The 14,319-nt window shown below is 33.4% G+C and overlaps 1 protein-coding gene across 2 annotated transcripts in view; it reads right to left on the bottom strand.

Annotated features, from left to right (window-relative positions):
* Positions 1 to 14,319, bottom strand: part of LOC117602367 (tRNA dimethylallyltransferase) — a 62,712-nt gene that overhangs the window by 42,337 nt on the left and 6,056 nt on the right. Inside the window, exon 2 of one of the 2 annotated variants that reach the window (XM_076691759.1) lies at positions 13,930 to 13,947. The exons of the other annotated variant lie outside the window; for it this stretch is intronic. Coding sequence (XP_076547874.1) covers positions 13,930 to 13,947 — 18 coding nt within the window. The remainder of the gene's footprint in view (positions 1 to 13,929; positions 13,948 to 14,319) is intronic. 2 annotated transcript variants of the gene reach the window in all.

Raw genomic sequence — 14,319 nt, 5'->3', positions numbered from 1 at the left:
GAAAGCCGAATCAGGAAATGTCAAACCATGTATCGGTTAGTTATCAACGTTGCCAAACCAGCTGCCTGTCAGGTAATTTCATTCTTCCCCTTAATAAGTGTCACCGCTAGACGAGGAAGTGAACGAAAGGAAATCGCGGGAAACGGTTAACGAGCAGATTTTCCTTATCTCTCGTCGTTTGCAAAATGTCCGATGCTTCTATGGTGAAAAAATGGAACAAGAGTTCCATAATTACGATACCTCTTTTTGTTAACCCTTAGATGGTGAACAGGGCTGTAGAGCTCCGTTTATCATGATAGAAAGTTGAAACCTTTATTTGTCATAAATTTAAGATAAGAACTGAGAAAATGGAACATTATTAAGAAAAATTCTCAGAAGTTATAATATTGTTCTATCGCAAAAATATCATTTTATATTCCCAATGTTCCGTTAAGTTACGCTATCACTGACCGAACAAACAGGTTTTCGACGTTACGGTTTGTGCTGAGTTAACTTGAATGACCACGTCTTCAACCTTCATTAACCTTTTTATCAACGTCTTATTGGACCAGTCGCCGTAGAATCCCTTAAAGCAAGAACGGAACTTCCATTTAAAGATCACGCGCCATCGTTAAAAAGAGTAAGGAAAACGAAATTCCAATGAAACGGGACTGATTACCCGAGCTTTCTATATGTCCGCCTACCAACAACTACAGTGGTTTGCATTAATACTCAAACATTGTAATATTTAAGTAATTATTACTGTACTCATTTAAAATTATATTAAAAAAGTAATTAATGTATGAGGTGACATGATGGATATGATGTTAAATATATTGGAAATAGTTTAATTAAATATATGTTAAATAATTAAAACTTAAGCTTGAAGAGTTAAATAAATTCTAATTTTAATTACAAAGTCACAAAACTCTTTTGGTTCAAATGAGATTTAAAAGGAGAAGAAGTGGTACAGGAGCACATAAGCAAATACTTCAGCCGGAAGTTTCTTTATACTTAAATACAACCTTCGTCTGAAAGCATAATGATAAAACAAACGGAAAACGAAAGTAGAGAAGGCCAGAGAACACGTGGACCAAGTATCGGGAAGGGTTCAAGGAAAAATTGAGTAACGACCACTACCTTTCATTAACAGAATTAGTAACTGTTCTATACAAATCAGTATTGTTTCATCGCAATGTCTCACGTAATACTTATCTTAATTACAGTGAACATATGTTTTTCAAGAAATAAAAACAATTTTGAAGTTATCATAAGTTGTTGTTAATCATCCAATTAACCATCATAAAGTAGACGAATAGATAACGTATCGTCGACTTTGAATTTATTAATAAAAATCAAAGGATAACCGTAATACTAACATTTAATAATTTGGCAAAATGGGAAAAGTATCTGCATAAAAATAAATGCCACTAAATTATTTTCTTTTATGAATGAAATGAAACCGATGTTTAAATCTAAAAGGACCCACCACCTGAAGTGTTAACATCTACCCGAAGAAAAAAGTATGTGATAAATTAGAATTCATTAAGACTATTAAAAGTTACTCCCGCATTCAGTCTAAAAATGTATAATACCAAGTTTGAAGATGCCGATTCTATTAACAGAACCTGGAAATTAGCAAACAACCTAATTCACAGTTCTATCTTCTTGAACAAAAAGGAGTTTATGTATTTGTTTAGGCAAACTTTTCGTAGAAAGTTGATTCGAACACAAACTTGAACGCCAATTATAAACATACAGTTAATTCTATTATACGGTTACCGTAATCTTGTTTGCAATTGTAATGAACCAAACAAATAAAACGATTGAATATCTTTCGCGTAGATATATTTTAACACTTAAAAATCACTGTAACACTTTTGAATAATAACCATTAAAATGAATAATAACTTCTGAAGACGTGATACGTTTCTTTCATTTTCTACAACCTGAATTTTTTACACTGAATGTAAGAAAATTTTTAAATTGATGAATCATCAACTAAAGAAGATAACAATGAAAAATGTTACATTTATACATTGCAGTAACTAAATAGGGGCCAGGATGGGCCTGGTCCTCCCACAAATTCTAAAATTCTGTGGACCTACCCAACCCTAGAAGAAGGTCTTAGTTACACCAATGAGTTTATACATATTTTTTATAATTTTTCTATCATTTTGCAAGTACACATGATTATTTATGTTTTATTTATGTTTCAGTCTAAAACTGCCCAATTTCCCTGATAATTTGAATCCTCGTCCATTTAACCAAGAAAGTCATTACATAACCCTAGGTGGAAAAAAGCGACAATGATTAATTAACGAGCATAACGATGGCTGGTGTCGAAATCCACGTCTCGCCCGCTGACCGAAGCATCATTCATCGTTCGCTCGTTCATCATTCCGCGGACCAATTCGTCAACGAAGAAATTCCGCGGGGATCTGTAAGGAATTCGCGGCGCATCCGCTCCAGACGAAGCCGATTCGAGAGACTCCGTAAATAGACAGTGAGAGAACGAGGAACGGTAAGTCTAATCGCTTCCTAGACTCAAGGTCGCGAGGCTAAAGCTGAAGAGGGGCAACCAGTGGAGCGAAAGGTACACGAATAGAGCACAGAAACGGTCGACCAATTAGAAGAGAAACAGAGAAATCCACGATGCTGTAACAACGCCAACGCTGTACAAGAAATGTTCTTTTTATCTTTTCTTTTTCATTTGTTCATTTGATATATTGTATGGGAAAAATAAAAAATTAAATTCAATGAAAGACTTGAAATGATTTTTACCCCCATGACCCAATTTATCAACTTGAAACCTAATAATTTCATCTAAAAGGCTTTCTATTTTGACTGAATTATATGAGACACCCTGTATATTATACGGAACGATTACTTATTAAGTATGTAAAATTTCAAATTCATTTCAAACCCATCATGAATGGATAACAAGTAGTTTTCTTGGAAATAAAACTTATTACAACTACCATGAATTTTTAAGTGGTTTAATTAAATATTAATTGTTATACAAATTATTATCATCCCAATTAATTTTGATTACTAAAGCAACTACCCATTACTCATTTACGATGATTGGTTAAATAATGAATTTGAAGTTTCATTTAATTAATATTTAACGACTCGAGCAATATCGAATACAATAATTATGGACAAGAAGCGGTAGGTACCAAGAAGTCTTGCTCAAACGGTTTAAATACAAAAATTGCAGATCAAAATTCTCGAGATGATCCAATAAGCAATTGCGCAAAGGAGTTACATAAACATTCGTTGTCGGTGTGATCTGTTATTTTATGGCTACGAATAAGTACGATATCCTTTTTATATTTACAAGTGTTTCGCGTGGTGGTTAATGACGGTTAACTCTAAAGAAGGAAGTTCTCGCGTTTACAACGCCCAGAGCGTAATGATTTACGTACTGATATCCCTGAAAAGATGAAGAGGACGTCCCACCGATACGAGGCCGCGATCATCAAAGTTAAACGGCAAATCGCTAAGCAATTACTGTATACACCTTGATAGAAATTCTATCGCGTACGTGTCACTCGAAAAACTCGGGATCGTTATTCAATTACGATTCTTCCGCTTGAAATTAATCAAGATTTTTTGGAACGAGTCTGGAACGCAGACGTTTCGTTAGCGAACCATCACTAATTATCCTAATATAATACAATACGTGTTTACGTGAAAGAATCATCGTTCGTGTTCAGTGAATTCCTTTTTAATATTCCCGATTATGCTCGGTCCAAAGAACAGTGTACCTGAGTTTATTATAATGTGTTTAGTAAGTGAATTGTTAAACGACAACCATCAAGACGATTTAAATAATTAATAGAAAATCTTAGCTAATATTTTATTTAGATGCTTCCTTCTTTAGTAATATTATAATTCTATGGCATACTGTTAATTAACGTTTTGCTGCAAACCTATATTTCTTATAATTTGTGTGATAATGTTAATTATGATACATCCAAGTAATTCAAGTCATCATAAATATAAATTTTTAAATATTAAATCAGATATTATTATCGAATAATGTATATTCATAAACATATTTCTGTAAGATGAAATCGTATAATAATTTCACTCTTGTTTTTTAATAAGATAATGGCTGACACAATTTTCTTATTCTCTAACATTTTTCACATATGAATCTATTTAAAGTGTCGCTTTAGATTTTTATAACTTAAAAGTTGATGTTAGAGTTTCTCTCATCATAAATTGAGATTACGAAAGGAAACGTCATAAGCACTTTCACTTGCTGTTACAAATGAAATAATCGCACGCGATGTTACCCCCGGAAAAGGTGTACCACCTTGTCTGTTCCATCATCGATGTTATGAATTTTACATACAATTATAATTTAAATAATTTAAATAAAACATGCACAACCGCGACCTTCTATTAGGTTGCTGTATATCAATGCATAAGGAGAATGTATTATCTGCGTGTATTATCTCATTACCTCAAGAGTGGATCATGTTTTCGATGGTAAAAGATAATTATTTTGATGACGATTAATTATATGCATTAAAATAAAAAAAAAGATAGAAGCTTTAACTGTGCTGATTTTAAGTTTGAAACCCATCTGTATTTCAAAAGGTTGTGTGTTTTGTTAATTAAATTAATTTTCAAAAACAGATAGGAAGATTTGCGATAAGATGACAAATAACGTGATGACACAACGAAGGAGCTTTATTTCAAATCCAATAATTATTCATGACATCTATACTGTCTATTATCATTGCGTGCTTCTTTTATTATCCCTGCTTATAGAGAATTATATTCAGAGGCGAGGGTCAATATCGTGTCAACCAGACCTGGATAAATACTATTTAACCTTAAGATAAAAAATAACTATTTGAAATAATATTCCAATACGCTTATTTCAAAATATATGAAAAATTAATATTTTAAATATTTATAAAGCAACACGAATAAGTTAAAAAGGTAGACCCTTGCTCCTTTGAAAATTTAATTTCTTTGAATAAGGAAAATTTGCGCATAAAAATTTAATGTATACATTAATATTTTCACAGAATTAATTTCAAAAAATTAATTCCACTTAAGTATTCTACTACTATATAAATTTTGCTTAACCATATCTTCAATTACATGTTAATTGACCTATCTAGAAATTAAACCTAGAAAATAATCTGCAGCGAGGAGTAGTAAAATAACTTTTCCTTTTCAAAGTAAAATGGAGAAAAACAGCTTATGCACAGTTGTTGCATTTCGTTTCTAGAAAAACGTGAAATACGCATTCTAGAAGTTTATAATACGATAGAGATTATTATTCATGAGCACTACATCCGGATTGTGCACATTATATTCATTAATTTACATTATCTTTCGAAGACACTCGTGTTAATGAAACTACTTAATGTAAATCGCTGATTTGAACGAAAATATCGCCTGATTAAAATTCAACTATATTACAATATGAATGACGACTGTTTCCTAATACAACTTTCAATTGACATACATGTTACATGAGCTACTTTTTATCATTTCGTTTCTGAATGAAAATCAAATAAAAGCTGAAATTTTCATAAAATTATTAGCTTTGTTATTTATGAATTCTAAAAATATAATGTAAAGAAGGTTAAATGTAATATTGCCATTCTTAAAAATAAACTTTTTTATTATTAATAACAATAATCATTAAAAAAAAAAGATGGACATGGGCAAAATTTTGATCCCTATAGATGTAATCTAATTTTAGTAAATTATTCTTTTCCTATTTGCTTTCAGACATGTATATTATTTGAAATGTTCGAACAATAAAAATGTCAAAAAGTGTATACTATTCACAGCATACAGGAATAGCAATGTTTAAATTTAGATTCCCGGATGTGAACTATGTAAATTTACGAGTAATCAAAACATTTTTAAATTACACGCAAAAGTATGTTTATGTTCGATGCTCTAGCAAGTTAGTGTGCACCATAAACATACATATCTCATAGACTACATTGTACCTTTAGTCTCATAAATAACAATACTTGCCCTTTTGCAACGTAAATGCCATATTTATAGAAATAACTTATAAAGATTTGAATCTAATTATTTCATCTAAATTAACAGTGTAATTTATCAAATATTAAGAAAAGAGATGATTTTATCAAGAGGAATGGACATAGAGATGTCCAACCAATACTCGTTCAAAGGTACTAATAAAAAAAAAAGGGAAAGATGAGAATCCTTTATAAGAGTTGCGGGCCACTTGCCAAATTTCGATCGCGAAGGGTCAATGAATGAACAAAGGAAAGGGAGCCCATAGAATACGTAATTAGTAGAAACGCAGACCGCATAGCGGCACGTCTATGTAGACTACAATAGTGGCGACATTAGATCTATTTTGGCACACCTAGGACGGTGAGCATATTTAATCATGTGGCTCACGAAATATTCAGGACATCCGAAGGATGTGCTTGTAGGATGTTGCGATATCATTTGCTACTTCCTAGAAGGACTGGGTCAAACGCAACACCGTTACCTTCTCAAATCTTAATATTCATCAAACACAACTGACTGGGCTTCAAAGAAACCTACCGATAGCTTTAGATACCCTTTCTAGGTAGCGGCGAATTTTCAAAATTCATTTCCAATTGGAAGGAATTTTGATGAGGCGCCTCCTTCATTCGTTATTCGTCCGTTATTTCTTACGATCCGATTCAGCCTTCCGTGATTAGAATTGAAAATAGACGAAAATGAAAAATATTTGGAAAAATATTTATATCTTTCCTAGATAGGTTGTGACTGAGGTCACGATATAAAATGTTTGTGATGTGTAATCATACAAGGAGTAGGAAAACGTTTTTACATTTTTGCACAGAATGAAAGACAAATGTAGCTGCCCTATACACGGAAAGTTTTAAGCGACATTCATAACGATCAAACAACCAAAGTGCACTTAAGAGATCCTTCAAGTCTTTTCGAAGAGCCGTAAAAACTTTTGAAGGCGGTACCTCTTTGTCGGCAGATATTTTTAAGTTAATACCAACAGTCTGATTGTAACCACCAATCATCACCAGTTATAAATAAAAGAGTAAACAATTCTGCTTTTCTTTATAAATCAAACTACCATAGAACATAATACAGCACCGCTGTTATAATTATACTGTGAAAATTTATTCTATGCTTCATTTTGTAGCAATTTGTCTAGCTGATCCTCTTACTGAAATAAAGATTCGAAAACACCTATAAAAGACAAAAGGAACACAACGGATTAACCTATAGTTTGGCAACAAAGAACGAGTTCGATCTTGTAGGAAGTGAATCGAGACCCTTGAAGTATTCCTCCAGGGTCGTAGAGCTTTAGGGTACCTGTACGAAAACTGGTCCAGAAAGGTGGAATGGTGCATACAAACGATCTCGTCTCAGCTCTCTCCCCGAGGCAGTCGGTACACACAATCGCCAGGCCTCTTGTTCCATCCTGGCCCACCATTATCCTCCCTCTTCCTTTCACCGATCACCTGTCTCCTTTCACCTGACCGAAATCATATCCCCACGTATCAGGCATTAGAGTTTCTCACGTCACCCTCTTATCGAGTTCAAAAACCGGTCCTACCTATCCGTGTCCCGGTCGCTGATCATCCGTGAATATTCAAACACGAGCGTAGGTCAGACGAGACCCGGTTCGTCGTATCCGTGACACAAGGCATAAATTTTTACTCGGTTATGCGCCAGATGGCCTCACATAGGAGGCCTGATTAATTGGGAGTGGCGAAAGATCGATCAGCTATTCGCGAGAGAAAGTTACGATAAATCTTTCAGCATAACGAGAAGGTTAACCCTTGCTATGTCTGGCACAGCAGAAATTGTCACTGTGGCCTAAAGGTGTACTTATCCGCTTCGAATGATGCATTTACTATGTTCTAATGACGGATATACTGCATCCAGTAATTATGATCTTGATTTATTACTACAGTTGACTCTCATTATATTGTCCCCTGAACGATTTCTCTTTCCCCCAGGATGCTAGGTTTTTTTTTAGGAAAAATGACAATGGAAGCGAAGGAAACCCTAACATTCTTGGTAAAATGTCTCTTATAAAGTAGATATAATATGTGATAACTCTCGAGTATTATAATGAGCGGTGAGGATTTATTTCACTACCATGCTCAGAACTGTACATTAATGCCCCCTTCCAATATGAGAGTCCTTTCCATTTAAAAATCTAACCGCACGATAGAGATAAACCTTCCAAAAGACTGGGTCATTACTGAACCAGTTGTTGAAACTATCTCTTCTATCACAACCAAAATCGAGAGAAATCAATATAGCAGACACTCCACTCGGCTAGTCCACGTCAGCGAATATAAATGACTTCTTCCAAATCCGCAGGAAGGGCTTAACTAATCAACAGACGCGTTATTTCTGACGCCAATTCAAATGTCCAGAGTGTAGACGTAGCAAATGGATATTGAATCGGCTATCAAACAAACTCCGCGTTCCAACGAATCGGGAGCATCGTGACGAAACGGTTATTCCAACAATTTCGTAGCATGATATTGCAGTTAAAGGATCATCGGGATCATGAAGATAAGTAGGATCGTGCACAACTCTTAATATCCATTTAATCATTAGCTAACAGGAGAGCCTACAGATACTCTGCTTGATTTTCTGCACTTGCAACACAGACTCATGCATGCCGACCGGTCATTAGCATCACAGGTTCCTGTTAATTATCGTAAATGTTAAGTGGACCCTAGACGTAGGTAGACAAACTGTTAGACCCTTCCACGACCTTCGAACACTTCCACAGAACCTGTTGTACAGACGATTCTTCTCCAACCTTAGCCATAGGAAGCCAACGGTGTACAATACTACGAGCATGGTGGACTTTTGTAGAGAAAATAGTGATGTAGGGATAAAGACTTTCCCAATCGGTATAATAGTAAAGTTACTTTCCACTAGAAATTTTAATCTTTTTTCAAAACTAAATATTATAAAATTGAATATGTTACTAGGGAATGAGGATTAATCAGAAAACTTGAAATGATACCTCTGAAACATCCAACATCTGTTGAAGATATCATGAAATCGGGTGTTCGAAAGAAAGCCAATTAATGATCTTGTACAAGGTAATGAGGAAGAACGATCACTTGACCAATGAAAAACGAAACCTTCGCATACCACGGCAACTCACGAAAGATTAAGATCATCCTTGTGAACGAACCACTGGACGAACAAGTTGTTTCTAGGCAGTGATGTGAACGAAACGTTCAAATGAAATGAGATACAAAGTAAACGTCAGATTGTACGAGCTCGACCCTTTTACATACAACGACCACATGGGGAACGAGTGGTCATTAGCATCGCGAATTCCTACTAATTATCGTGAATGTTAGCTGGGTGTTAGTGGTTCGTACGGGAGAATCCGCGTTCCCGCGGAATCTACGATACACATTGAGAACCTTAATGGGACCAGTTTTGCGATTTCTTTTGCGATACGTCTGTCCCGTGACAAGCCACGGTTCTCGTCTCATAATTCTACCGGGATTAACGCCATCCCTGTGAAATTTAGCGCTGGTACAAGCGTGCTTACACCTCGGAGCTTATTAGTTCTTAAGGAGACTCGCTTTCGACTTGTGCATCATTTATATTTTTATTATACTATAAAAATCGTATATATTCTAACGAATATTAAAATAATATTTGTGAGATTTCTGCGAAGGTGTAACGTTAGATATGTCTCAGTATTCATGATGATGGACATAGTGGAATTTAATTAACTCTGTGACTAATTAAACCAATTGCGGCATTCCTCCAGTATGGACCACCGAGGAAATGTTCGATATTTAGGAAGACTTTCAACTTAATTTCCAAGTAATATTCCAACCAATAAATGAAGTAAAATGAATCTTGAAGGATATGAATAATAATTTTGTCCAGAAAGAAACAAGGTAACAACGTAATAATATAAAAATTTTCTTTTAATATCTAATTATGTTACATTATTTCTTTGGACATAACTAACATAAAAACCGATATCTTCCAATATTTCATCTGGAAATTGTTGACGTAATCAAAGGGTAATAATAACGTAACACGGCACGTTTCAAGCTTTATTTTAGAAAACGTACATTAAGGATCTGAGACGTGGTGGCGTGGAAAAGATGAGGAAGAATTCAGAACGCTAATGACCTCGTGTAATATTAGCTCGTGCAGATCGCAGTCTTCTACAGTAATTAACTCATTGACTCACCGTACACGACGTTACAGAGAATGGTGCAATATACCAGAAGCCAACTGGAATATTAATCATCGTCATGTATTTTTCACGTGGAAAGCGGTTTTCCAGTGATTCAGAAACGAGATACCCTCTATGATTACAAATGACATAAATGTTTCCAGAGAACCTACCGATTTAAAAATATTGAGCAACGTTCTAAGAAAATATCTTCTTGAAGAACGGCTTAATACTTTATTTTAATTTTATATCAATGGACAAAGTTCAATGATTTATATTTTTTAAAATAGCATGAAATACATTCAGGATAATGATATGTTTGACAAATTACAAGATTATAAAATATTAAGAAGAATAAAAACTACGTTCTATGTTGAAAGAAAATATTAATATCTCAATTATTTATTCTTTCAAAATGTCCAACATTCGTTCTTTTACCATTTTTCCGTAGACATCTACATTCAGATACAACTTATATTCCAAAAATAACATTTTATCTTTACCATGTTTCTATTTATAAAATATCTAACAAAAACTAGGCAGAACTAGGCAAAGCATATTTGCTATACTAATCAAGAAAAATGAGTCATTATAACCTTTTGATGTTCTAAACTATCCACTTAATATGCTAAAACCTAATAAAGAATTACTAGAAAAAGTCAATAGTAGAAACTTCCCAACCCTACTCCATACATTCTGAGAAATCCACAATTACACCCAATTATTAATATTAATTAATATTAATACTGTGATCTTAGTAACCGCACCTAATTAATATTAATATTATTTTTATTTATATCATTCACTCAGCGAATGTTCACAGTCTTGAACGAACGTATTAATATCGCAAAGGAATTTTTCATTTATCATCAAAGTTGACCAATTTCTAACAGTGTCCTCTGGCAAGACCCAGCTGGGTATCAGGCCAGGATTCGAAAGGTTTTCCATTCTAATGTCGATGAATTGAAAACGCGACCTTGATGTGCCATTGCGCAACCAATCTCCGAAGAGGTCATTGCCTACGTACCTCGTCGATCGATCGTCGATCACGAGGCACTCTAAATCCCGTTCACGTGCGATCGATGCGGATTCGATCTCGCGAGCCAGGAATTCCCGAGTCCTGGCCTAACCGATGCTCACCACCGACGGATCTGGTTTCTAGTTTAACACCAAGTTACCGCGTTTAATTAACCAGGACATTACCTCAACCAATACTCCGTTGCATCGCGAACACACTGCCGTGTATCTACGGACTTGCTTGCCAAATCATTTTCATCGAACCAAGAAAAACTTCAATTAACGATAACGAGTCTCTTAAACGCGCGATTTCCGTAAACATCTGTATGGAAATGACTTTAAACAGTCGATTCAAGAAGAATTACCTAGGATTACCTAGAACTTTTTTAAAAAAGATAACGGTCTATCATTTTATTATTCATTATAATGTGTATTTAATATACTCATTTAAAATTGCGTTAAGTCGTTAAATGTTACAGTAATTATGGATGTACAGAATCGAGCATGGTAGGCTTCCTCAGAGAAAATAACGATCCCTTCACTCTCGTAGCTTCCACGTGTTAATGGGTTCAATTTTCATTTTTGTTGCATAACGAAAAAGAAAAATGAAACAATTGCAAATTTTGACCTCGTAAAAATATTCTAACCTATTACCTTTCTTAGCCTGTTCAATATGGTTATCTGATTAAATCATACTGCAACATTGTATGTAAACGCGAAATTCATAGCAGAAATGCAGTTTGATTAAAAATTACAAGAACAGCATTGAAATTATAAGTAGAATGGTCGTAGAGGTAAGAATATTCTGTTTAATACATGCCAGGTTGTATGTCACATCAGAACTTCGTATCGTAAAATAAAGCAACTTGTTTAGAAAATAAGGTCGTGGTGCAAATTTTTACCTCGAGAATATGCAGTTAGTCTAGTGTAAATGAGAAATCAGGCGATAATAAACAGTTACGGTAACTGGACTTTGTATTATTGAAATGGTATCGTAAATAAATTCAATTACAAATAATAACACCTGAGTTTATTTTAAACAAACTATACCTATAAGAGCGAGTGATTGATAATGTAATCTACCATGGTAGTGTACATTATCTGACACGATCCATCTTGTAATTTACCATAGAAAAATTGCATAATCAGATCGAAATAACCTAGACTCGAACCATTGAGCAATATTCCATGTTGGCTGATCGATACAATTCCAATAAGTACTCCCAAGTATTGATATTATCCGAACAGAACGCAGCCACCGTGTTATCAATGATTTTTCGTATCTTTGATCGTTGATTAAAGTACTTTAATTCCATTTAAGGAATCTCCAGTGCGTGCACCGTAATATCAGTTTGATAAGATAAAATCGTTTGAACCATGGAGAAACAATTTTTTCATTTTCTAAGAACAATCATTGAAACCAGTTAGCTATGACAGTTTTATTTTCAATTCATTCGTTACATTGGATTTTCATATTTTTTTCTGTAATACTTTACCTTTTCTCTTTTTCTGCTTATTTAGATTTTATCATCTAGTAGACCTCGGTGCAAGAATAGCAAAGTGGTCTCATCATTGAAGTATAACGTGAACACAAGTAAATGTATATTCAAATAGATCTACAATTCTATATGCTTTTATTCCATTAATACAAGATTTGAAATTAGAATAAAATTTTCTATAACTAAAATAAAAGAAAAAGAATACTGACTTGTCATTCAAATATGACCAAGTATTCTATTTACATTTTGCGATTCTCTTGCAATTATATTATCATTTATTAAAATAAAAATTTAAAGAAAAGGTATTTAAAAAGGTCATAACACTTTATACTAATAAAAGTCATGATATTTTAAGAACAGAAATTGAATTGTATTGAAGCAAAAAAGTTGTGGGTGTTTTAAGTTCAACAACCCATGGACTAAGAGTATGTCTGTTAGTACTCTGTGAAAGTAAGTTCGGCTACGTTCACGGTCCAGAAAAATTTTTATTAAATCGTTTCTTTAAAATTTTGAGATAGTACGAAAAAAATTTGTCTGGACAAAAAAATTCCATATATTCTACACTTCTTATGTACGTCAACTATAATTTCATGGGTCAGAAAGAAACCTGATACTAAATATCAGCATCCTTTATTTTATTTGTATGAAATTTGAATAATTAAATTAAACTATACAAGTCATTCAAATTTATCATTTGAGACCACAACTTTATATTTTACATTAATTTCAGTTCAGTTGCTTTATGTTAATTTTAAGCAAAACTTTTAATTACTGAGATACTAAATTTTACAACAACAAAAAAATTGATTTGTTTCGACCTTCAATTGAAATTTCCTCTTTAAATTAAGAATTTTTATTAATAAATCGTTAACAAGATAAAGATGGCAATAAATTTACAGTGGTATTTTCAGGCATTCACATCTGAAGTATTAGTTAAACACAATGACTTACGACCGCCAGAGATAAATCGTAATAGTTTGTAATCTGGCCATAGATTTAAGAAAAATAAACTTTCCTGCGTATAGAAAGGAGTGAAAAAGATCTATAGGTATACATATATCTCAGGGATCAGACAGTCCGGCGAAAAGAAGAAATTATAAAATTCATTGAATCAGCTGTACAAACAGAACGACACTTTTACACTGAAATTAAGATATGCAGACACAACAAAAAGTCTACGACTTACATTGTAAATAGACAGTCAAAATGTGGAATCAAGCTTACGCAATCTTGGTGATGAAACTGAAATAAAATTAAGTTATATATTCAGTTTCGGGTCTTAAGATATTTCTGTATGAGCATAAAATTTCCATTTCACTTAAGAACCTTAAAAAGTGTGTAATTTTTAAATTTGATAAGAACTTTAATTTTATATCGCATTCCTGTTTTTGCTATCATTATTATTGCAGAACTATTAAACTGTTTTCTATAAATATGTAGTTTTACATTATCTAGAACGCTAAATTAATTTTCTGATCAATTTTCTTTACAAAAAAAAATAGTCTAAATTTTAGTCCAAAAACTGAAATTGAGTCAAAGTTATTATTATTTTTGGAAATCAATTCATTGAATAACTCGTATAGAGACACAGGAAATATAATAATTCTACCACAA

This window comes from Osmia lignaria, chromosome 13 (assembly GCF_051020975.1).
Source record: "Osmia lignaria lignaria isolate PbOS001 chromosome 13, iyOsmLign1, whole genome shotgun sequence".
Taxonomy (NCBI): Eukaryota; Metazoa; Arthropoda; class Insecta; order Hymenoptera; family Megachilidae; genus Osmia; species Osmia lignaria.
The sequence above is the reverse complement of the archived record's forward strand: the minus strand, read 5'-3'. Positions and strand labels throughout refer to the sequence as shown.